The following is a 23,555-nucleotide window of genomic DNA, read 5'->3' as shown; positions in this document are numbered from 1 at the left end:
AATTGGACGGCGTCGATCTTTCTCGACTGAGTGTCACACCTTTTCTGGGGTTGAACTGCCCCCTGGTGGAAGGACCGCGCAAAACTTACTAGCGCTTTTGAGTGTTGTTGAATTATTTTCTCTGAATTTGTTTGGGATTCCAAGAAGCAAATAGAAAAGTAGAACAAATAATCTACAGCACGGCTTCCTTCTCTCTCCCTCTCGCTCTTTTTTTTTTTTGCACAGCAGCGGTAGTTTCACTTTTTATTGTGAAACAGCTAGTGAAGGTTCTTACATACAGATCCCTCAAAATAAAACTTAAGTTTTTTAATACAAAAAATATATTTTAAATTTGTTTGGTTTCTTTTTTGTATTAGTTGACAAAAAAAATGCATCAACAGTTGAGGAATTACAGCCATTTTATACTTAGACCCTGTTTCTGAGGTTTAAAATTAATTAGCCAAACTAAGATAATTACAATATACAAGGATTGTTTTCAGTGTTTTGAATGAAATCTTTTGCAGTCAGTGACTGTGTAAAGCACAGGTGTCAAACTCCAGGCCTCGAGGGCCAGTGTCCGGCAGGTCTTAGATGTGTCCTTGATCCAACTCAGCTGATTTAAATGTCTAAATGACCTCCTCAACATGTCTTGAAGTTCTCCACAGGCCTGGTAATGAACTAATCATTTGATTCAAGTGTGTTGACCCAGGGTGAGATCTAAAACCTGCAGGACACTGGCCCTCAAGGCCTGGAGTTCGACACCTGTGGTGTAAAGTCTTGAAACCATGGACATCATGTATCATGTATCTTCCTGGTCGAGATGCTCTGCAGGCTTTTACATCAGCCACCTTTCTTTCGCATTATTCTTCGATTCAGTTGTGAAGCACCGTCCAATCAGTTTTTCAACATTTGGAGTATAAGCAGAGTGTATAGGCCTGTATACTTGAGAATCCTGCTGCTTCCATCAGCAGCCACACATACCCAAGCCATAATACTGCCTCCACCATGTTTGTCAGATAATGTAGTATGCCTCAAATAATGACCCGTTTCTGTCCTCCATACTTTTCTCTTTCCATTATTCTGGTAAAGTCATCTGTCCAAAGAATTTTTTCCAGAACTGTGCAGGCTCTTTCTAGAAAAAAGTCTTTTCCAGCCTTCCTGTTTTTATAATCAGCATTTTGAATCTTGTTGTAAACTCCTTCTCCAATCATAAAAACATGATTGCAGATCTTGACAGTGATGCGCCTGTCCTTGACTCGTAAAGTTATTTTTCTTAAACAATGGAAATAATTCTATAATTATCCACTTTAGCTGTCTCCTGTGGTCTTTCAATCCTTCTGTTCCTGCTGAACTGATCAGTGGATTCCTTCTTCTAAATCATGAAACAGATTGCCAATTTGGCTGCTCCGAAGGTTTTTTGCTCTCTCTGATCAGTTTATTTTAGATTTTCAGCCTAGTCATGGAATCCCTCACTTATATTAGTAAAAAGTTATGAAACACAAATTCAATACTTTGAATAAATTTAAGACATTACATCTGCATTACTTCTCATCAAATAAGGGAGCAGGCCTAACCTGGTCATGAAAGCACTTGCCAATTGTTTAGTTAATTCTGAGCCTCTGAAAATGGGAGACTGTGTATATAAACAGGCCTTTTTGACAAAGGATGATGCCTTCAATTTAGTTTTTGCTAACATGTGTATGGTATCATGAGCACAAAACTAAACCAGTTACGCTGCGTTTGCAATACGGTTTACTAATACTAATTAGATATTATTGAAATACCATAGTTGAAAGACAAGAAAAACAAAAACTGCAAAGAGTCGGCAACTTTCTGAATACAACAGTTTAATTGTACTGATTCGTAACAAAAATACCCCTCCCACTCCTCCCCCACATTTTTCCCCCTTGCCACTCAGTTATAAGTCCCGGTCAGACTCCTGTACAGACACGTACAGATACTGAGAGACGTAAAGAAAAATTATTGGATCGTATATAGAAACTGCTTCTGCACTGCAATTTTGAATGCAGCAAATAATGAGAATGTACGGATAGAAAGTTGTGGCTGCTTTGTGACATTCGGCCCAGGTGCGCCTTCACACCCTCTTCCCTCGTGCCCAGAACTGAAACCGAGACCAAGTCTTTCCTGCTCTAGATGTCCTTGATTACCTCCTCCAGCTCCTCTTTGGAATACATGTGGAAGGTCTTACCAGGCTCTACTGTTGCCAGCTGTAGAGGAGACAGATTAAGAAAGTATGTGTGAAAAACAACCATTTAGACAACAGCAGGTCTTTGCAACTTAAGTCCAAATAACACAGCTGATTTGGTTGGAAATGGACAGATACAACCTTCTGGCATCAAGTATCAGAGTGGGACAAACCTCAATGTTGGTGGCGTTGAGCTTCTCCTCCATCACCTGCTTCAGAATGGTGAGAGATGACTTGATGGCTTCTTTTAATGTCATGGACTGTCAGATTTCCAGAGACAGGGAAAGACAAAAAGACAAAACTATTCAAATCTGCGTGTCCATAGTTTTCACAACATACACCCGTCCATCATGGAGAAATTCTGACTATATTCTAGGGCTGCCACAAACGATTATTTTGATAGTTGACTAGTCACCGATTATTTTTGCGATTAGTCGACTAATCAGATCATGCATCCATTGGACGTAAAACGTCCAGCTTATTGCACCAGCAGCATCTGCTCTTATATAACTATCATTAGCTTACAGCTTTAAGTGTTTAAGGTATGTGCTAACTAAAAATAAAGACAAGATGATAGTTTATTAAATTTTAATGAAATTTGCAGATTGTTTCGGTAGAGTTTAATAAACTCCTTGCTATCTAAAATATAACAGGACACCGGAGTATATTCTCGAGCATCTCACACTTCTGATAATCAGTTGTCTGCTTGACATTTATTCAGCTGTGTAAAAACTATAACTTTAATCTCAGCCAAACCGATTTACAGTGTTGGGGAGTAACGGAATACATGTACCGCCGTTACGTATTTAAAATACAAAATATGAGCAACTGTATTCCGTTACAGTTACCGTTTAAAAAGGTGGTATTTAGAATACAGTTACTTTGTTGAAATAAATGGATTACACGGCGGTACTTTCCTGTTTCATATTGTTGCGGGTCAGGACTGTTTGGGTTTTGTTTGACAGCTGTTCTGTTGTTCCAGGCGGCAGCGTTACGGTTGCCATGGTTACAGGATGACACGCTCTCTGCGACTGTGTTTCCTGGGTGAGAGAGCGGCGCCTTTTTGTTGTTGTTGTGCTAAGCTAATAGGCAGAATGCTACAGGCATAGCCCCAATTATTGCATAGCCCTAAAGAATGTAGCCTCATGGGCAGTGTAGTCCATGCTGCAGGGAGAATGGACTGCGTTATGTGTCTGTGAGCGCGAGGAGGGAGAAAAGGAGCTGTCATCGAGGAGAAAAGGGAGCTGGAAGCATGTAAATATAATAATAACCACTGCAGCTAAGAAGAGTGCCCGATGAGCCCAGTTGTAAGTAAGCTATTAAGACTCGACTGTACGCTGTGTTCGTGTTTTCCTCCGAAACAATCCGATTGTTCAGTCTGACGTCACTAGCCGTGTCTGGACCTAAACTCCGCTGCAGGTCCATATATCAAACGATCACTATGGCATTACTGAGAGTTGAAAAACTGTCTAAAGTCTTTCATCTTTAATAAAATGATCAGCGTTATGCTCTACCAGGTGTAACAATTCATGAAAACGGAATTTATGACATTTAACGGAGTTAGAAGTTAGAAGCTAGCGAGCTAACTTCCTGCTATCTAAATACAATATAGCATGTCCTGACTGCGGGGTTTTGGAAACAAATTAAAAAGTACAGCTCTGTTATCACTTCCAACATAAATGAAGACAGAAAACTAAACAGCAGTGACGTTTGTAGGGTTACTGAAGTTTGGCTAGCTGGTATATAATGATGTGCTACGTGGCCGCTAGCGACACAGCTATGTTAGCATAATATAAACAAGATAACTTTTTTTCCCACTGATAAAAGTTAACGTGAGTGTTCTCAGTGGTCAGGAACAAATGTAATCACATGGCAGGATGCTGTAAAAGGACCAAACTTCAGCCAGGAGAACAACTGAGATAATCCATCCACAATACGAGGTTAGTCATTCATATACTGCTGCATGGGCTGGGCTGTAGTTACATCCTAAGGTTTTAAAAACTGAGCTTAAATAAATGATTAGCGGTAGTAAAAGCCGAGGGAGGTCAACAGTGATCACTGACTGTTTTAGAAGCTTTTTGAGATTAAATAGAAGAAAATACATAACATTAAACATGTTAACAACACAAAAGCCATATTAAACGCAGACTACTTTAGGCCCGGAAGTAGGATTCGTCGCGTCATCACTGAACAACCGGATAAGTTCCGTTGGAGCAGCCTTTCAACGCCTCTCTCTGTCTCTGGCTAGCAAAGTTGACCCAGACAACATGCCCCAAAATACATTTTGGGGCATGTATTCTGTAATCTGTAGTGGAATACATTTTAAAAGTAACCTTCCCAACACTGCCGATTTACTCAGGAACAAATAAAATACTGAAAAAAGCCAAACAATAACATTTTTAAGTTATCTAAGTGACTTACATATCATGTTTAACCTGAGTAGCAAAAGACGGCGGTGGGTTTGAAAACGATTTGCTGGGAGTCCAGTGTTCTCACGGGCTCTAGTGAGCCTTGCCCCCGGCTAGCTATCGAGCTAGTGGGTAACAGACGTCTCCGAAAACGTCGGAGCGCTTTTGAAAATATGTGGTGTCTTGAAAAACTGAGCAGATATTTGAGGTTTATACAGTTACATTCTCGCCTGAAAATATGTTAAACGTTTAATTTTGTGACCCAGAAAGAATAATAAGTAGTATTAAAACTAACTAGCTGTCGCCATAGACTATGTGCACGTTAGCATATGCTACTTCCGGTGCGGAAACTCCTGTGGGGAGCTTTGTTTCCGGTGTCCTATTCGCGCCTTGTTTACGGTCCAAAACAAGTTAAGCAAATGAATGAATCAAGCGGTGATTTACATTTCTATAGATGTCTTGGGCATTTACCCAATATATCTGTAAATGATGTTCATCGACTTGTCGATATTTTTTCCCCACGTCTCAGGGCAAAAGAGAAAATGGATTCAAATGTTATATTTCTCAGCTGTCCCTCATTTATCGCGGGTGTTATGTTCTAAAAATAACCAGCGATAGGTGAAATCAAGTAGCTAATTTTATTTTTTGACGGTGCAAAACGTTTCGTCGACATCGTGGACATACAGTACTGCACTTCAGAGTCACACTGCTAGCGATCGATGCAGCGATTCTATACTGTACAGGAGAGAGGTCACGGAGGAGATCGTCTGCAGCGATCAGGACACAATGTGATGTAAAAAAAAAAAAAAAATAAGCATGCAAACTTGCACTAAAAAATCCGCGAAACAGCGAGGTGAAAGGTGAACCGCGTTATAGCGAGGGACCGCTGTAATTTTGAAGGTAAGTCACAACATACCCTTCGTAAATACTAATGTATAGAAACCGTTACCAGCAATCGTTCAGCAATTTTTCATTTTTTGCTTTTTTGATCATTAGATTTTTTTTTATGACACAACAGTGGTGAGTGTTCCCACCTTCTGCTCCAGAAGGTGGGAACACTCACCACTGTTGTGTCATAAACTTAACGCGATCTTTCCCTTTTCGAGTTTTGGACATGATTTTGGAGTATATCTTCGCAGTAGCGATTGACCGCAAAGTAAAGCTACTGGAAATGTACAACCCCACATCCGGTCTCAAACCAGGAAGTTAGCATTTTCTTGTGCACAGGGTCTATTGTTGGAAACTGTTGGAAACTGTGCTATGAATTCTGGGACAGAGCTACTTCTTCTTCTTCGGGGTTTAACGGCAGCTGGCATCCTTGTACATGCAGTGCTGCCATCTTCTGTTTCCGTTATTACACTCTTAAATCCTACTACTTATTCCTGCGTCTTTTGTGATCTTACAAAGCTTCAAACGACGCGTCGACTATTAAATCAGTCGTCGACAATTTTGATAGTCGACGTAATCTTGACTAGTTGACTAATCGTGGCAGCCCTACTATATTCAAAATGTTAAATGACCTGAGTCAAACCTTCCCTGTAACTCTTTAAGGCGTGGGACATATTTTAAATTGTCCCTTGCCAGCTAAGCCATATATTAAATTATAAATGCCTGTGAGTGTAGTATACATAAGTAAAACACAAAAATTGTATGTTCTCGCCATTTATGACCATTTAATACCAGACATAAATGTCTAAAATATGTCTGTCAACATTTTTCAATACTTCTCTGTGCTGACTGATTTATTTCATGTTCCTTAAACGTCGCTTAACCAAAACCTAAATTAGTCAGCACAGCAATCATTCATCCCAGCCACAAGTTTATGGTTATTCCACAAACCAGGAACTGCATCACTGTTTAGTGGACGAGCGCAGACAGACAGATGTGGCATCTCCAGAAATTTTGTTTTAAATATTTCAGCTGAAGCTTTGGGAAGCTGAGACAGGTTTTTTTTCTACATTTCTTGGGTGCTGTGGCCAAAGTAGCTTAAGAGTGTGTTTTTTTTTACCTTTTTTTTTTTTTTTTTTTTTTTTTTAAGAACTTCTGGTTTCCCATCTTGGACAAATGTCCAAGAAAACTATTTGTATGTTTGTAGCAACAGAGTGATGGAAGTTGAGACACTGATATTGAAATATCCTCATCAGCTGTAACTTGTCTTGTACCAGCTAAGTGGACTCAATCTGACCGCTGAAGCAGGCTGTGTTCCAGCATGACATGGGAGTGTGAAGAAAACACAGGAGTACCGTACTTAACTGGATAACATGAGTGAATTACACAGCGTGTAATGCAGGCATATGGTTGGTACAATGCTATGGTATCATGGCTGTTATTACCTTGTGGTAGACCTCTTGCAGAGAGCTCTGTGCTCCCTCAGATGCAGAACCGATGGCCCGAGCATCACACTGCACAAAAGTTCCTGATGGGTCCATGTGATACCTGTATTACACACACACAAAAAAACGATACATGTGTTTAAGCAAAGCAAGCAAATATCCCTTAAATTTTAAAATAATAAACAATTATCTTGACATACAGCTGAGGTCCTTTTTCATCAACTCCCCCAAACAGAAGCGCTACACCAAAAGGTCGACTCTGTTTAAAACAAAGCAAAGACACAAATAGAAGTTAAACATCAAACTTTTTAGGTCTGCATCTCAAAATTAAAACACAAACACTGACTGAGTGACTCACCATGGCACCAGGGTCTGCATCTTCCTCACCAAACTGCAGCGCCAGGTTGGACACAGCCTGAGTCACACTCTCCACTGTCATCGTCTCATTGTAAGTGAACCAGTGGTTCTGAAACAGAGCACATACAGGTTAACCGCAGATAAACACAGCACTCTAAATATGCCTTATACAGCGCTGTGCTCTGAAATCATACCTGTGTTTCCACTCTTGCTTTGTCGATAAGAGTCTTGGCATCAGCTATCAAGCCGCTCATGGCACAGCCTAAGACGTGAAAAGAAAGAAAACTAAATTGCATTTATCTTTCACAAGCTGTGGCCTAAAGCAAGACTCTTCACCATCAAAGTGAGACAAACGAGATGAAATTTCGTGTAATCCGAAGGAAAGCTTTACTGTGCAAGAATGTGGATGATTAAAATTTGTCTGAAACAGCTACAACAACAGTGTGAAAATTAAAGTTGAGGACTTGATTTGCTTTGCTTTGCGAGACAGTGTTCTGACTAATTTAAGCCACTTATACCAAAGAGTTTTTGCTGAAGCAAAGGAAAGAGAATCATTTCTCGAGGTGTTTTTTTTAAAAAGATGAATACTCTCCCTTAAACAGAGGGCTGCAAAAAAAAAAAACCCAAAACAAAACAAAAAAAACGACACACTGACAATCACAAAATATTTGGGGGAAAAAAAAGAAAAGAGAACTTTAAGATATTTTCACCAATCTTTACATGGAGTAGCCCAGTGATATTCTCTGGTTTAAAGTACTATTAATGGCACTTTGTTTACTTAAAATGTTTATTTATCTATTTTCTGCTTTACAGTCTTGCAAAGGGACCAAATAATAAAGAGATGATGCTTTCAAAAATAATTTCATTAACAGCTTTAATTTGGTCTATATTGTCACACAAACTATATCAGCCAAAAAACGAAATCTAATAATATTTGGTTTAAGCAATGCTTGGTTTAAATGGCTCTGATTTAATTGCAAAAATATTTAAAATCAGTGCTCTGAAGTAAATCAGAGAGGGTCTGGCTGGAATCTTTTTTAAGATTTAATGAATTCACATGGAATGACTCTTTAGGTTGTTTCAATCTATTGATCTAGACGGTTTCAGTTGCTTTTGTCCACATTTCTCTTTTTTGTAAGGGAATAAAAGTTTTTGGAAATTGAAGTGTACATTCAATTAATAATAATATTTTCTGGGCTAAAAAGAAAATAATAAATATTTTTGCTTTTCTTTTTCTTTAACAATATTGCACTGGATTTCTGTGTAAAAAAAACAAAAACAATAACATGCATTTCAAGTCCAATTTTAATCAAAGAATCAATTAACTGGTTTAGCTGACTGGATATCTTTTCTCATTACAAAAAACAGCCAGTAATATTATGTCAACAAAAGCCTTAATCCTTTGTCATGGTCCATTTCCACTTACCAATGTGACTATCAATCTCCACGATCTTCTCAATGCTGTTGGGCTCCATCAGGGGAGAGGTGATCCTCTTCTCCACAGCCAGACATACCCCTTCTGAAGTCTGGATACCGATGGCTGTGGAGCCCAACTAGAAGAGCAAAGCCAGGCCAAAGAAAATAGATGAGCTCGAATATAATCACTTTGTTTAATAACCGCGCAGAAATAGTTAAAGATTCCTGTGAAGTACTCACTTTTATTGCCTCTATGGCATATTCAACCTGGAACAATCTTCCCTCAGGAGAAAATGTGTTCACACCTCTGGAAAACAGAAATTAAAGTTTATAAATTTTAACAACGATTAATATATTAAAGATAGCTGTAAACGTTATTTTTCACTATTATTATTTGCACGTCTATTACCTCATAACAGTAAAGTAAATAAACGCTCAGCTTGAAAAGGATGGCATACCGAAAGTGAAAGCAAACCAACTTTTTCCTAACATTGATTATTAGCTGCTAGCTGATACAAGCTGTAGAGACACTGTTACAATAAGGGTTTAACGAAATCAGTATTTTCTATATTTTCTTTCGGCGTTTAACCGGGCTTTCTTTCTCGGGTAGACAATAAAACACCTGTGTGCTCTCGTTCGTTTGTTCATTTCCCTCTGTTATGCGCTCAATAAATGACAAAGCAGTTTGTGCTGCACCTACCTGTCATATTCCGATCTGGTCAAAAACATCTTTTAACGTTAAACGCAGGATCTAGAAAAAGATAGATGCGTTATTTGCGTAAGATTAATGTACAGTACCAACAAGTTAAAGCAAATATTGAGAGCTGATTCTAGTTTTTGGTTTCAAGTTTGCTGTGACACCGGGTTATCTGCTAGCTGCAGTTAGCGGTGATACCGAGCAGGCGTGCTAGCTAACAGCGCAACCAATTACACAATTAACTGCATATTAGACACAAATATACATCAAACATCAAAATTCCATCAGTTTAACAATGTCCGGGGAAATATATGTGTACAATTTCCCAGTATTATTCAAAATAACTTCACTTGCTCGGCTCGTTTACCTTCAGCCAAAAACCCTTCAATGAGTTCGCTTGTTTCAGAGGAAGCGTTTGGTGTGTTACATCCAAACGCGCCGGTTGTTAGCAATTCCCTAACTAACGTTCCGCGTCTCCAAGTCAAAATATACTTCATTAAATTAACTTTATTTATGTACTCTGAATTTAAACGCTTTTGATTTTGTGGTTGTTATTATGTGTTTTTACTTGTAAAATTCAAAAACAAGAAAGCACATTATAATACTGGTATTTGTGAAAAATTAGGAAAAATAAAGCTGGGTAATGTTGCCTGAAAACACGATGTTGTTTCCTACAATCATAATTTTTCTTTTTGTCTGAAGACAAATTGTTAATGAAATTTACTGAAGACAGATAATTGTTCCAATTCGTGCAAATCAGAATAACAAGAATACAACTTAACAAAAACAGACAAAGGTAATGATCGTTGGGTGCCATGCGTTTGCGTACATGTATTATGCAACATTACACGACTGGCGAGTACAGTGTCCCATATGGTCTAGCGGTTAGGATTCCTGGTTTTCACCCAGGCGGCCCGGGTTCGACTCCCGGTATGGGAACGCCTCTTTTGTGACGATGGGATTCTAATGTCTTTCACGTGAATGTCGAACTTGGCCTTCGTAGTGACAAAATGGCACAATGGGCTCCAAAACACAGTATAATTTATTAAATTATTGTGGTCACTTGAGAGCGGAACCAACCGCTGGGTGTCGTTATTGAGCTGAATTAGAAGAGACGATGACCTGTTGATTTGTCTGATTTCTTCATCAGGTTAAATACCCCAAAATATAAAATATTTTGCGCCTATCGAGATTAGTCGTCGTTAAGTTATCTGCTATGCTCTTGGAAATGATTGTTTGGCTTACTATGCTGAGTGCTACTGGAAAAATAGTGTGGCTTTTGAAATGTGCTCTAATACGAATACCAATATGTCACCACTGCAAAAGTAATGATGTACAGCTATTAACACAACTTAGTGGAAAAGTAAGAGAATGTAAGTGTAAAAACAAAAGTCTCTCTTGAGATTTTTTATTGTAGGCTAATTAGTCGGGGGTTTTGTGAGAGGAGGTTTACTTGGCGGTGTCGGGTTTCATTTCCCGGCTGATTTCAGTTCCGCTCGGTTCTGTTTTGGTTCTGTGGTGAAGCTCTAACTTAATGCTGTGGCAGCGAAGGTCTCTCCAAACTCTGAAATGTGACTAACCTTGACGGGTTGCTGTTGCGAACAGACAGGCTGGACATATTTTCTCATGCTCAGGGCGGACTGCCAGGTGCAGAACACTGACTTATCGGCTTAAAACTGAAAAGATGAAAACCAAGAGGGACGACATCATTTTTCAGACTCTCCTCTTGATCCACAGTAAGTAGGCTGGAGTGAAGCACTGTTTTGCTTTTGTTGCAAGCGTGGATAGACTTTGCATTCGTGAGTTAAAGTATTTTAGAAGTTGGACTCAGCAGTGGAGAACACTCTAAAGAAATTAAAAATATATTTTACTAAGTAACTTTTCCTCGTTTTTCCTTTTGTTCTGAGGTGAAAGAACGTTTGAAAGATTTGTTAAAGATTTGTTTGTTTGTTTCTAGTGTCGTTAAGGTAGATTGATGTATTTGACCTTTCTGGGCTGATTTTAAAACCAGACTTCCGTCCACACTTACAGCGCAGATACATTCTTCGGAGATGAGAAACACTGAGGGAGGGTTCATTTCAATCAGGCCTAACTGCACAGTACAAAAACAAAGCCCAAAAGGGTTTCCAGATAGCAATATATATTAGTTTACACCGGCAGTAAATTGCCTACACACACACATGCACACATGCATTTTCAGATGCAGGGACCTACAGATTTGGTCTGAATATCTGTTTAAGTGATTAACCCTTTTGCTTATTTCTACTGTTTTTTGTTTTGTTTTTTCAGTCCCTGTGGCCTGCTTCTTCACTGCAGGTAGGTTTCTCCTTGTGTGTGTGCACATGTGATCTATGTGTCCATGAGTACTAAAAATGTTACACCCTGTCTGTCCTTTGTCAGTGTCATGTCAGGCTGAGAGCAGCAGCGTGGTTGTGGCAGGTTATAATGTGAGCTCCCGCGCTGGTTCAAAGCTGGTGCTGCAGTGTGTGAGCAGCCGGATGGTGTGGACCAGGGACAGGGTGAGAGACAGGCAGAGGGTGATCCACTGGGATATGTACCGGGCTTATCCGGACTACGCCATGGAAAGGGTAGTGGACATGTTCTCAGCAGGAGAACAAAGGATGTACAACTCCTACAATCTGGGCAGGGTTGGTCTCAACCCGACAGCCTTCAAAGATGGAAACTTCTCCCTGGTTATCAAAGGTCACACACACATACAGACACATTCTGTTTTTGTCTTTCATGTGTAACTGTAACTGGCCAACATTACTTTGTTGGTGTGTCTCACTGTGGCTTTGCTTGTTATGTTCTTATAACAAATATTTCAGATCACATATTAAGTATGTAGACAAATATTTTAAAAGAAAGGTGAATCATTGCCACTGAAATGCAGTTAAAATCAAAGACCATCTAGATATTTGTTAGGGTAGAAAGCCAAATGCATCCTGACACACTCCCCTCACAATCAGATATCATCCCCTTATCACCTCTCTTCCATGCAGAGGTATGGCTAAATTGCATCAGTGTGACCACTATACTGTTACAGGGCAACCATGTCTTCTAATAGAGGCAGTCGGTCTGGCTATGATTAAAATCATTAAAGCTCTGTGTGGAAATTTTTCAAGTGATTTAGTTCGGTATTTGTCTCTGATTTCCCGTCAGTGCGCAACTGGTCCCCATTGCCACCCCATTACCAAAAACTAAAATGCCCAGTTTACATAGATTACCATCCAACACCAAATCTCAAACACAGAGTCAACAAAGGTTTCACAGATACCTAAATGCCACACAAAGGAATAAATATGAAGCCTCTATAAACTACATTACTTGATAATGAAAAAAAAAAATGCCATTAAATCTAAAAGGTTTTGGAAAAAGGTTTGCTTTAATATGAAGTTTGCACTTCTGTTTCCTAAGTGGCCATGCTTGATTTGCTGTACTTCTACATGTGATGACAGATGTGACGATGAATGACCGAGGTCTGTACTCCTGCAACCTCCACCATCTCTACTGCAACTTTTACGAGACAGTCAGAGTCCAGCTCAATGTCACTAAATCACGTATGTATCACACTCTATCAGCTATCAGCACGTGAGCTGAAGTACATTAGTATTAATCCACAAACCCCTTTGACTTGTTTTTGCCACAAAGGCCGTAAAGAACAGCGATACTGGAATGGGCATAATGCCGTGTTCGTGGTGCTGCTTGGGAGCACTGCAGTGCTGCCGTGCACCAACCGACGTAGTGTGTGGACAGACTGGAGCGACCAGGAGGAGGATCAGCAGGTGTTTCTACTTGTTTCCCGAGACAGATCAAGAGCTAACATTTGTTTTTAACATTACAATTGACATGTACATGTCCTGGTTAATCTGCTTTGGATTATTTCTTTGAACTGTTTTTCCAGGGTGTAACAATTGTACAGCATACATGTTTAATGACTTTAATGACAAGAACTGAGTGCAAATCACTCTTTTTGGCAGAAATGGTAGAGGTTATTTAATTGGTTGATTGAGATATCTTTTAAGCATAGTCCTCAAATTTCAATGAGGTGAGTTCGGGAATTTGGGAAAGCCATTCCAGTTGCTTAATGTTAATCTACTTTATTTATTCCAAAACCAGTTTTGACGTGTTTGGGATCATTTTCCTGTTGAAACACCGAACTGTGTCCAAGTTTCAACCATTTAGCTGATGATTTGAGGTGAATTTGAAGAATTTGGAGGCAATCCTCCTTCTTTCTTATTCCATCTACTTTGTACAATGTACCGGTACCACTAGCAGCAACACAGCCCCAGAGCATGATGGTCACCACCGTGCTTGACAGTTGGTACAATGTTCTTAGGTTTGAAAGCCTTACCTTTAACTCTTCAACCATCCCGCTTCTCATTATATCCAAAGAGTTTAATGTTTGTCTCATCTGACCGTCTTATTTTTCTCCAGAAGGCATTTGACTGGTCCATATGGACAGCTGCAAAAAAAAGAGTTTATTTTGGAGCAGGAGCTTCCTTCTTGGTCGGCACCCTCTCTGTACATGGTGATTTAAAATTCACTTCACCATGGACAGTGATGCTGGTCTTCCAGCAGTTTCCAGTTAATGTCAGGCTTGATGCTTGGTGATTCCTGGGTTGTTCCAGAACATCCTCACCAATTTCCTCTCATCAGAGGGAAACTGTCATGGTCTGGGTCTGATGACCCAGAGCTCATGTATTTCTTGTATATGTTTTTCCATATGTTATGGTGGTTTTCTCTCCCTTTTTGTCCTTTCTCCCTGGGTGCTCCCGGATGTTTTGGGGTCGCTGAGGGGACTGCGACCCGGAAGTGTTCCCGCACTGGGGACTGCCGCACCTGCCGCCCATTAGCCCTCACCAGCTGCAGCTGATGGCTTCATGAGGGGCGCCTTATTTAAGAAGGTGGCGGAGCCCCAGTCGGCGCGGGATCATACTAAGTCGAACCTGTTAAGTACCTCCGTAGATTAGTGTGTTGTGATCGGCTTCGCTACTAAAGGCTGCCTGCTGAGCTGTGTGTGTTTTTGTGTCACCAGGAGTCGGGAGTCAGGAACGTCGTCACGAGGGGAAATCACAGAGTGGAATCGGGTTTTTGGAGTTGTCACCTTTTCACTGCTATGGACACGTGCACTGTGTGGGATTCTTGGAGGAATCGCCACAGGAGTCACAGTGCTTGAATTGTATATAGTTGTCGTTTCTGTCCACTCGCCATAAATAAATCCACTGTCCTTCACTTGAGTCTCGCGTTTGGGCCCTACTTTCTCTACAACTCCACGGTCTGCCGTCGCAGCCCGTGACAGAAACTGTCTTTGCCCAAACTGACCCAAATTGCCTTTGCCAAGACAGTTTGGGTCTTTGCCCACATCTTGGCAAATTAATAATGCATCCAAATAACTTGTACATACATAAAGTTGTTTTAAGTGATGATTTTGGATTAAGCAGTTGTTTTAGAAATGGCTCCAAGAGACCTTACTTGTGTGAATCTACAGTTCTCCTTGTTAGATTTTCACTGAGTTCCTTGGAGTTTCCTGTTGTTCTGAGTATTGGTCAGTCCAATGGATGCTGCCAAACAAATCCTTTTTATGTTGCCAAAGATAAACTATCAGTTGTCATCAATCATGATCACAAACAAAAAGTTAAACAAGGGGTTAATAGGCCTTGGCATTGTTAAAAGACATTGTAGAACTTTCAGCACTACTTATTAAAAGATTGAATTAAGTGTGTGTTGACTCGAGGATTTGAGAAAATCCTAAATAAATTCAGAACTTGTGCACCCTGTTCTTGTTGTTTTGTTTTTTGTTTTAATCATTAAAGATGTATGCTGTACAATCATTCCACCCTGGAAAAGAAATCATTAAAAGTCCAAAATTATGATTGCATTCATGCTCATAATTAACATGTGTAAATGTTTGACTACAATTGTACATTAACTGATATATCTGGCTCTTTAGGTGGTTCACTGGGACCGTCAGGCTCCAGGAATTTCCCATGACCGAGCTGACCGGCTTGTGGACCTGTACGCCTCTGGGGAGCAGCGGAGCTATGGACCTCTGTTCCTTCAGAGGAAGATGAATATCAGCAATCACGCCTTCTCCGAAGGAGACTTCTCACTCACCATATCTGATCTGCAGGTGCGTATGTGTGAGCTTTTTAAAAGAGAGCTACTTAAACAAAAGTGGTATAGGCTCACTTCTCATGAGGTTCATCTGTGCTTTAACAAATCTGTGGTCCAATGCTCTTGGCATAAAAGCGTCTGCAAAAGCGTGTATTTGTGTGTATACATGTAAACAGTGTTTCCAGAACAGATGAAACTCTCATTAGTAATGCATCTCTTTTCAAGTCAAACTTTATTGCTCCATTGGGAAAAATGAGGTTTTAAACCACAATATGTTGGGCAACCAATGCAGTTTTAAAAAAACCCAACAGCAACAGTTATTGCCATTTGTTATAATAGCAAGCAGATCTCATAAATCATAACATTTCATTTATATACAGGCTCGGGAAACTTTAGGGAGCCGTTTTCTGGTCAGCTACAAAAAACCATAGGCAGATGTTTTCAAAATGAACACAATTTTTTTTCTCAGATATCAGTTGTGTGTAACGGCACAACTTCTCTGATGCATGAAAACAGATGTGTTTAACATGGGCCTAATTTTTTTCTTTTCTCTGTCTTACATACAGCTGTGGTCAGGCATTTACATGCACTCATGAATGCTTTTAATGCTTTCTTTAAACTGTCCTGTGTTTCCAGCGTTTAATGACTGTACAACATGTAAAATCTTCAATAACTTTAAAAAAAATAAGATTTTGATGCACAGTTTAAATTTATTTTGGATTTTCTTGAATTCACAGAGTGCCCTTAAAGGAGCTAAAACAGCTTGTTTCATACAGAGCATGAACTGAGGGGGTGTTTGAAAAAATCTGTATCAACAATTCACTTCTGACTCTTGCACAAATGTATTTTTGACAAATCCCAGATGTTGCTAAATTCTGCTGTTCAACTCTGTGGTGAAAGTAAACAGGTTTGCCTGTTAGTCTATTGAGCAATATTGTTTTTTTTAGTCTTGCACATGTAGGACCCAAGGAATTGATAATAATTTATGATTTTGTCATACATTTTTTTCCCTTTCTGGTGATTTGTAGTTAGTAGCATTGTTCAGCTGTTATTCTCACCATTATAAAGCCCAAAGATCCTTAGCTGACTACCCCAGTGTTTCTATTGCACTTTGGATCTGATGTAATGACCATCATGATCATTGTCAAGTAACGCTTTTAATTCATGGCCAAATTTGTGTCAGGAAACAATTTTTAAGGAGGTGGCGCAGGGAGAAAAGGCTAAGGTATGCCAAATTATAAAAGAACAGGGTTAGGAGAGGGGCACAACAGTGAGTATCTAGAGCTATCTGTAAAACATGGTACAGCCTCTGTCATGGTTTCCTGCTGCATTTCAGCCAGTGGTGTTGGGAATCTTGTCAAAGACCCACAGATGTTATTGGACGGATCCATGATGCAATACATCTGGAAAGCATGACATTATTCTAAACACACTGACAATGCAGTAAAAACATACCTGGATAGAAAAACGCCCAATGCAACACTATCAGTCATGGCCCAGACCTCAACATTATTGAAGCAGTGTTGGATCATTGTGGCCGAGAATAGAACAAAATTCTGGAGAGCTATTCCTGAGAACTACTTTAAAAAATGACCCGAAAAAAAGCTTTCTTTAGAGAGTTCAGGCTGTGTTGAAGAATAATAGTGGTCATACTAAATATTGACTTTCAAGCTTATTATTATTATGTACAAACTGTTTTTGTCTTATGGTAAATGGCCTGTATTTGTATAGCGCTTTACTAGTCCCTAAGGACCCCAAAGCACTTTACACAACCAGTCATCCACCCAGACATTCACACACTGGTGATGGCAAGCTACATTGTAGCCACAGCCTCCCTGGGGCACACTGACAAAGGCCACCGGGCCCTCTGGCCACCACCAGTAGGCAACGGGCGAAGTGTCTTGCCCAAGGACACAAGACCGAGACTGTCCAAGCCGGGGCTCGAACCGGCAACAAGGCGAACTCCCCACTCTTGAGCCACGATCGCTCCTAATATACTCTATCTCCATTTATAATAACCTATGGACCTATTTCACATTTTCCTAGCAAAATATGAAGAAATGAGGAATTGCTTAAGACTTTTGCACAGTACTGTATAATCACAGAGCTTTACTCTTATTCAAGAAAGTCTTGGGTCATTCCATGAAAAATGAGTGAGGACCTCCTATCTAATCTTCTCAGAACCAGCTGATTTCTTTTCTACTGTAATTTTACTAGTGTTAATGATGCGACGCAAAATTTTACTGCCAGATTGAAGATTTGCAGCTTGTAAGTCATGTAATATTTTTTTCCAGCATTTTTGAGCCTGTATCGATCCCTTGTTGAGTACAGAGGATGGATAAAACACATTTAATCTCACAATCTAAGACCAAAATCTTTTTTTTAGATCAGATCAGCCACTGGGATGGGCTTAGGTGGGGTGGCTGATATAAAACAATCTAGCAACATTTGATTACGGGCTTATTTTCTAGCCATGATTCATTACACAGTGAAAATAAAATATTGATGTGAAAAAAATCTTTAAAGAGAATTCAATCTTTTAATAAACTTGGATTTAATTTCTATTAAATTCATTATATTTGTATAGTTCATATTGTTAATATTAATAGAGTTTGTACTGATGCCCTTTGTACAATCTCGGTCCTATTTTTCACTCTTCTTTGATATTTTCTTCCATTTGTCTGTCTGCTAACAACAACCCATTTTAGGGTTTTGACTTTATATACATATAGTTTAATGTGTATTTGTGTTCTGACAGCCAGCAGACCAGGGGCTGTATTCCTGCCACCTCCACCATCATTACTGCGGTCTCCACGAGAGAAGAGTATTTCAGGTCACAGTGGAGCCTTCGCTGGTTAAGCCAACAATGCCGGCTAAATCACTGCCCAGCGAAGACAAGGGTAACTCACAAAAACACAAACACACAGTCTCTTTCTTCCTGCTCTTGTCAGCATGAGTATCTTAGCAGAGAAAATGTTTTATGACCTGGTGGATTTGAACTATCATGTGTACGATTAGGAGAAGGGGAAACATACACATCTGCTCTTTCCTTCACTCATCCCGTCTTGTTTTGTCCTCATTCACTGACTCACACTCTACAAAAGAAGTAGCAGCAGAGGAAGAAAAAAAAGAAAGGGTGTGGGTGAAGAGACCCTCTTATTTCTTGCACTGTCAGCTTCTTTGATGCCAGGCCTTTTAACCTCCGCCAAAACCCTCTAAGCCTCACCCTCGCCACTTTTCACGTTTGTCTAAATTTCACGTATGTGTGTAGTTGCACATTTAAGGTTTGTAGGGATTGCTCTGTCCACACAAATTTCTCAACTCTTTGCCTGGTCTGAAAAGTTCTTTCGTTGGGTGGACATCAGTAAAAGAGAAAAGACACAGTGGAGAGGAGGAGGAGGGGTGTTTGGCACGATGGCTTGCCAGCAGCCTACCTCAAATTCTTCGATAATGAGAGAGTTTCTGGTGCATGGGTTTGTTTTTCCAGAAGGTAACTGAAGCAAAGTTGCTAATGGCACATGTATCAATGTGGGAAAATCATTGAGACGGCTTTAGAAATGGCTGAGTCCATCTGTGTGTGTAAATATGTGTGTGTGCCTAAAGTTCATGCCAAGAAGACCGATCTCATTTCAGTGGAATCTCTTGCATACAGTCACAGGACTGAAGTCCAGATCTGCCCACTCAATTAATCCTTCACTCCCAGAGCTGTAATAATAAAGTAGGATTTTATCCACGGGAATGGTGCTGGTTTATCTGTTTTGTTGCCTGCTCCTCTGCACTCTCAGACATTACAGTAGTCTACTGCAGTATTATGTCTTCCTATCTCTCTCGTTTCGTCTGTCTGCTGCCGTGTTGACTTTGGCTCTCTCCACGCATTCAGCAAGAATTTGTCTCACTCATTACCCCACTTTTGTTTGCCTTCTGCTGGGTCCTTCTTATTTTTCTGCTTTGATGAGCTCGCCTGACTTTTTCCCTTCACATATAAAGAAAGGAGCCATTTTCTGCAGCTTTTGGACAAGAACAGGAAGCGTGCCTCATCTGCAAAACAGCTGGTCACACAAGACGAAAGTCAAACTGAAAGGTAGACAGAGGGAGAAAGAGAGGAAAGAAGAACAAGAAGGGAGCGAGGAATTTGTTGATGAAATGGGGTCGATGAGATGTAGGTCACCCTTTCCCTCCCTCCCTCCCTCCCATTAGAGTTATTTATCCGTGGAGTTTTAGCACCGTCATTGCGGCCAGTTTGAATAAAAACACACATGTTCTCATGTCAGGGGAGGAAAAAAGTCTTTATAAAACAATCAGAGGATTTATAACGTCGATGTGTTTTCTTTTTATGTTTTCTTTTTTGTGTCCATGTGCTGTGTTTGGGATGTCTGCTAGAAATCTTTTCTAGCTTTATTCTGTGAGGCATACCTCTGGAGAAACATCTCATCGTCTCCTTCCTCTCCCTCGGCTCTCACTGCTTCCTTCACTTCTCTCGCGCTTGTCGCTTTTCTGTGTTTTACTGCCAGGAAAAGTAAATCAGAGCATGACAGTCTGGATCTCATTTTGGCTTTAATATGTTGAGTCTGAGGTCCGCAGCTGCCTCCTGCCTTGCACTTTTTTAACTCTTTTTTTTTTTTTTTTTCCTTATGAAGCTAAATGAAACCAGACTCGCCTTGATCCTCTCTTTGTGAATACTCAGCAGAACCGTGCTGAGATAGAAAAAAGACGACTAATTATTTCTCACTTCCATAACGTGTTTTGCATGTCGTACAGCAGGAAATCTAGTACAACATGTGTAGGATAAAAAAAAAAAGGTCGTCTCATGTGAGCCATGCCACCGGATGTACCAGCAAGGAGAGCGTGTCTTTATGGTGTAAACACAAAATACTAACAACAAGATGAGTCTCAGCAGAAATCTGTGGGGGGGTTTTTTTTTCTTTTCCCTCCAAGTCTTTAGCCGGTACACTGTCCAAAACAAAAAACAATGTGACACTCACGGCAGGAGTAATGTCTGTTCAAATGGAAGCTCCGGTCTTGTTTACTACATCTGTAAACCACATAATGACACACCGGTTTGTTTGTGAGGGAAAAGATGAAGAACAGATGAAAAAGAAATGCTGACTGCTGTCACTCTTCTATTGCTCAGAGACAGCTAAGGCTGAATCACCGCGAGTCATCACCGTCATCTTGCCTGAGCAAAGGCACCACTTTCTCCTGCCTCTGGGCTACGTCCTCACCTCCTTCCTGCTCCTGGCATTTGTTGTCCTCATCATCGTTGTCATCGTACGACGACGCACGACCAAAGGTGTGAAGCTGACGGCTGATTTCAGATAAATCACTCAGAATCTGCTTTTTTTCCCCCTTCTTTTGAATCTCATTAAATGTTCTTGTGTTTGCAGAAATGTATCCTCAGTCGTATATGGGGTGAGTGCTGACAATACACACAGACACACACACATATAACCGCTTTCTTCACCCACGTGTGTCCCCCTCACTGTGATAGGCCCAGCAGAAGTCAGAGCTGCTCAGATGAGTTTGAGATGGACGTTACTGAGGTGAATGTGTGCAGCCCGGAGGAAAGAAGATTCGGTGAGTTAAGAGAAAGAAAAGAGTGGAGTGTAAAAAAATATTGGTTCATCTCTCAGATGGGATTAGATGTGGTCTTTCTGTGTTTAGACTACAAGAACAACCTGCTGAAAGAAAAAGCCCACGTGAAAACTCAGCCAAAATTCATTGATCTCGACAAAGGTACACAGACACATGCGAACATCTATCATAAATCACCTGACACTCTCTTCCTCAAACTCAATCCATCTTTCTTTCTTGCAGAGATGCAGAAGTTCTCTAAGTGAAATAAAAGAAGTGGAACTGGAGTCACTGGCTGGTCCAGAGGCTGCGCTCCAAGATAAACACCTCCATACCGTCTTCTGTCCTGTCAGGAGAGATGCCGCAGAGAGAAACGCAGTGTTGCAAAAATCTGTGTTGTGACATTCAGAAAAAGAACACTGAGGTTTTGTGTTGCCAAATTGTAGATATTAGATACAAACAGGACTGTGAAAAAGTATACGCCCCCTTCCTCATTTCTTAGTTTGTTTGTGTATTTGTCACACTTACATGTTTTAGATCATCAAACAAATTTTACTATTAGACAAAGATAATCAGAGTAAATACAAAATCCAGTTTTCACATGGTGATTTCATTTATTAATTGGTTTAAAAAAGAAATATCCAAAAATGCTCTGGGATTCCAGTGAGCCAGAGTGAGAGCCATTATCCACAAACGGAGGATAATGGACTTGGACCAGTGCTGAACTTTACTAGGAGTGGCTGCCCCACTAAAATTGCTCCAAGAGCGCATCGACAACTCAGGGCAACTCCAGGAGTTCACAAAAGAACCCAGAACAACATTTAAAGAGCTGCAGACCTCACTTTTCTTAGTTAAGGTCAGAGTTCATGATTCAACAGTTGGGAAAAAAATAATAAGACTGAGCAAAAATGGCATCCATGGGAGAGCTCCAAGGAGAAAACCACAGCTGACTGAACACAACAAAAATCTCATCTCACATTTGGAAAATATTCTGTGGACAAAGGCTGAACTTTTTGGAAGGTTTCAGTCCCGTTACATGTTGTGTAAATCTAAAACAGCATTTCATAAAGAGAACATGGTGGTGGCAGTGTTGGCTAATCGATGGAACCATTAATTCTGCTCTCTACCTAAAAATCCCGTCTGATCGTCAGTTCGTGTTTTCGCAACAGGACAATGGTCCAAAACACACTAGCAAGGCCACCTCTGAAATGTTTAAAAAAGTGTTTTGGAGTGGCCTAGTCAAAGTCGGGACTTGAATCGGATTGAGATGCGTGGGCCAAAATTCCTCCACACTGGTGTCAAAGACTCATCGACAATGATCACAACCACTTGATTGTGAAACTTGATTGCCTAATAACTGGTTGTGCCACAATGAGGGTGAATACTTTTTCACACAGGGCCGGCTTGGTTTGGATCACTTTTTTCCCCTTAATAAATAAAATCATCATTTAAAAATTCAGGTTATCTTTGTTTGATGATCTGAAACATATAGCTGTGACAAATATGCAAAAAAATCCTAAGAAATGAGGAAGAGGGAAAATTCTTTTTCACTGCACTAAGATTGACCTGGCTGCGAAAGGAAGGAGAAATGTGTGCACAGATCGCACAGAACTGACTCACTTCTGAGTTGGTTAAGATAAAGTTCCAGCCTGAATCATTATTCCTTTAGTTAGAAAGTTTTTATGCTGATTTTGCTCTTTTTCTTTTCCTCCCATAAGCGCCACTGAAGTGTTACCATAACTCTGCACTGCGTCCAGTAGCTGCTGACTAACTGTATGCTCACTCACCACCAAGCAGAATATGTGAAACGTTCTGTTTTGTATCCACGCTCTGATGCAGATATTTTTTATTGTACACTTGCTTAGTGGGCATCACCCTGCTTCTTTTTTCCTCTGTGAATGTAGGAGGCGTGTTTCACAGCAGTTTCTCTTACCCTTTGTTGGATTTAGTCATGTTATAACCAGTATAGCAACCGTCTCACACAACTTCAAACAATGCAGTTAAATCAAAATACAAACCAGCTGGTTAAACAACGCTGTTGTAAATTCTCTGCTGTCACTGTGTGAAATCAAAATATTGCATTCAGCCAAGTGGCTCCTGGTACTTACAGGCAGGTGTTTTTATTACAGTTAAAACCACCAAAAAATCTGGAAGGTGAAATTTTATTGTTTCCACTCTGTGTGAGAATAGATGTTTACCTCACTTTCTATTTTTGGGCTTCATCTTCGTTCATCCCACAAGTAGTGCCCATTGTGGAAAAGGAAGTTAGAGAGCAGAAGTTCTTAGCCATTTAAAAACTCCTGGGTTTCTGCTTTCACTTGTCTGAGCAGACCTTGTACCCCGGTTTTATTATTATTATTATTATTGTAATATTCTGATGTTGCTTGCTGTATTTGTATTTGACGGCATCAACTTGATTTCTCTCGTGTGTTGTGCGCCCCCTAGCTTAGTCTGCATTAACTACTACAAAG

General features: G+C 40.2%; 2 protein-coding genes and 1 non-coding gene across 4 annotated transcripts; 2 read left to right on the top strand and 1 right to left on the bottom strand.

The window, feature by feature from the left end:
- Positions 1-1,859: 1,859 nt before the first annotated feature.
- Positions 1,860-9,848, bottom strand: psma5 (proteasome 20S subunit alpha 5). The gene is made up of 10 exons (XM_085456307.1): positions 9,764-9,848; positions 9,400-9,450; positions 8,940-9,006; positions 8,710-8,836; positions 7,478-7,545; positions 7,285-7,392; positions 7,127-7,185; positions 6,927-7,029; positions 2,359-2,445; positions 1,860-2,207 (listed from the first exon to the last, which is right to left on the bottom strand). Exons 2-10 carry the CDS (start codon positions 9,426-9,428, stop codon positions 2,130-2,132), a joined length of 726 nt encoding a protein of 241 aa, XP_085312433.1. The 5' UTR covers positions 9,429-9,450; positions 9,764-9,848; the 3' UTR covers positions 1,860-2,129.
- Positions 3,481-23,139, top strand: LOC146709415 (matrix remodeling-associated protein 8-like). 2 transcript variants are annotated; one of them, XM_085456306.1, is made up of 12 exons: positions 3,481-3,492; positions 11,686-11,712; positions 11,797-12,099; positions 12,855-12,956; positions 13,048-13,181; positions 15,350-15,529; positions 18,272-18,413; positions 20,645-20,803; positions 20,898-20,922; positions 21,002-21,087; positions 21,175-21,246; positions 21,328-23,139. In XM_085456306.1, the coding sequence occupies exons 3-12, from the start codon at positions 11,895-11,897 to the stop codon at positions 21,348-21,350; spliced, it is 1,128 nt and encodes a 375-aa protein (XP_085312432.1). In that variant the 5' UTR covers positions 3,481-3,492; positions 11,686-11,712; positions 11,797-11,894; the 3' UTR covers positions 21,351-23,139. The 2 variants fall into 2 exon arrangements, with proteins under 2 accessions (XP_085312432.1, XP_085312431.1); XM_085456305.1 differs by lacking the exon at positions 3,481-3,492 and adding an exon at positions 10,658-11,132.
- trnae-uuc (transfer RNA glutamic acid (anticodon UUC)) lies at positions 10,264-10,335 on the top strand. The gene has a single exon. It is a non-coding gene; the product is annotated as a tRNA-Glu (tRNA).
- Positions 23,140-23,555: the final 416 nt, after the last annotated feature.

This window comes from Copadichromis virginalis, linkage group LG5, assembly GCF_057382275.1.
Source record: "Copadichromis virginalis isolate Kocher_CV1m ecotype Utaka linkage group LG5, C_Virginalis_male_GT1.1, whole genome shotgun sequence".
In the NCBI taxonomy this organism is placed as follows: domain Eukaryota; kingdom Metazoa; phylum Chordata; class Actinopteri; order Cichliformes; family Cichlidae; genus Copadichromis; species Copadichromis virginalis.
Note: the sequence above shows the minus strand (reverse complement) of the source record. Positions and strands in the feature narration are given on the sequence as shown.

Bases quoted from the DNA above. Each gene is read 5' to 3' on its own strand.
- psma5 (XM_085456307.1), bottom strand. From the start codon at position 9,428: ATGTTTTTGACCAGATCGGAATATGACAG. The intron at 8,837-8,939 runs GTGAGTACTTCA...TTGCTCTTCTAG, and splicing joins ATGCCATAGAGGCAATAAAA to TTGGGCTCCACAGCCATCGG. The intron at 7,393-7,477 runs GTATGATTTCAG...GCTCTGTTTCAG, and splicing joins AAGCAAGAGTGGAAACACAG to AACCACTGGTTCACTTACAA.
- LOC146709415 (XM_085456305.1), top strand. From the start codon at position 11,081: ATGAAAACCAAGAGGGACGACATCATTTTTCAGACTCTCCTCTTGATC. The intron at 11,133-11,685 runs GTAAGTAGGCTG...TTGTTTTTTCAG, and splicing joins GACTCTCCTCTTGATCCACA to TCCCTGTGGCCTGCTTCTTC. The intron at 12,957-13,047 runs GTATGTATCACA...TTTGCCACAAAG, and splicing joins GCTCAATGTCACTAAATCAC to GCCGTAAAGAACAGCGATAC.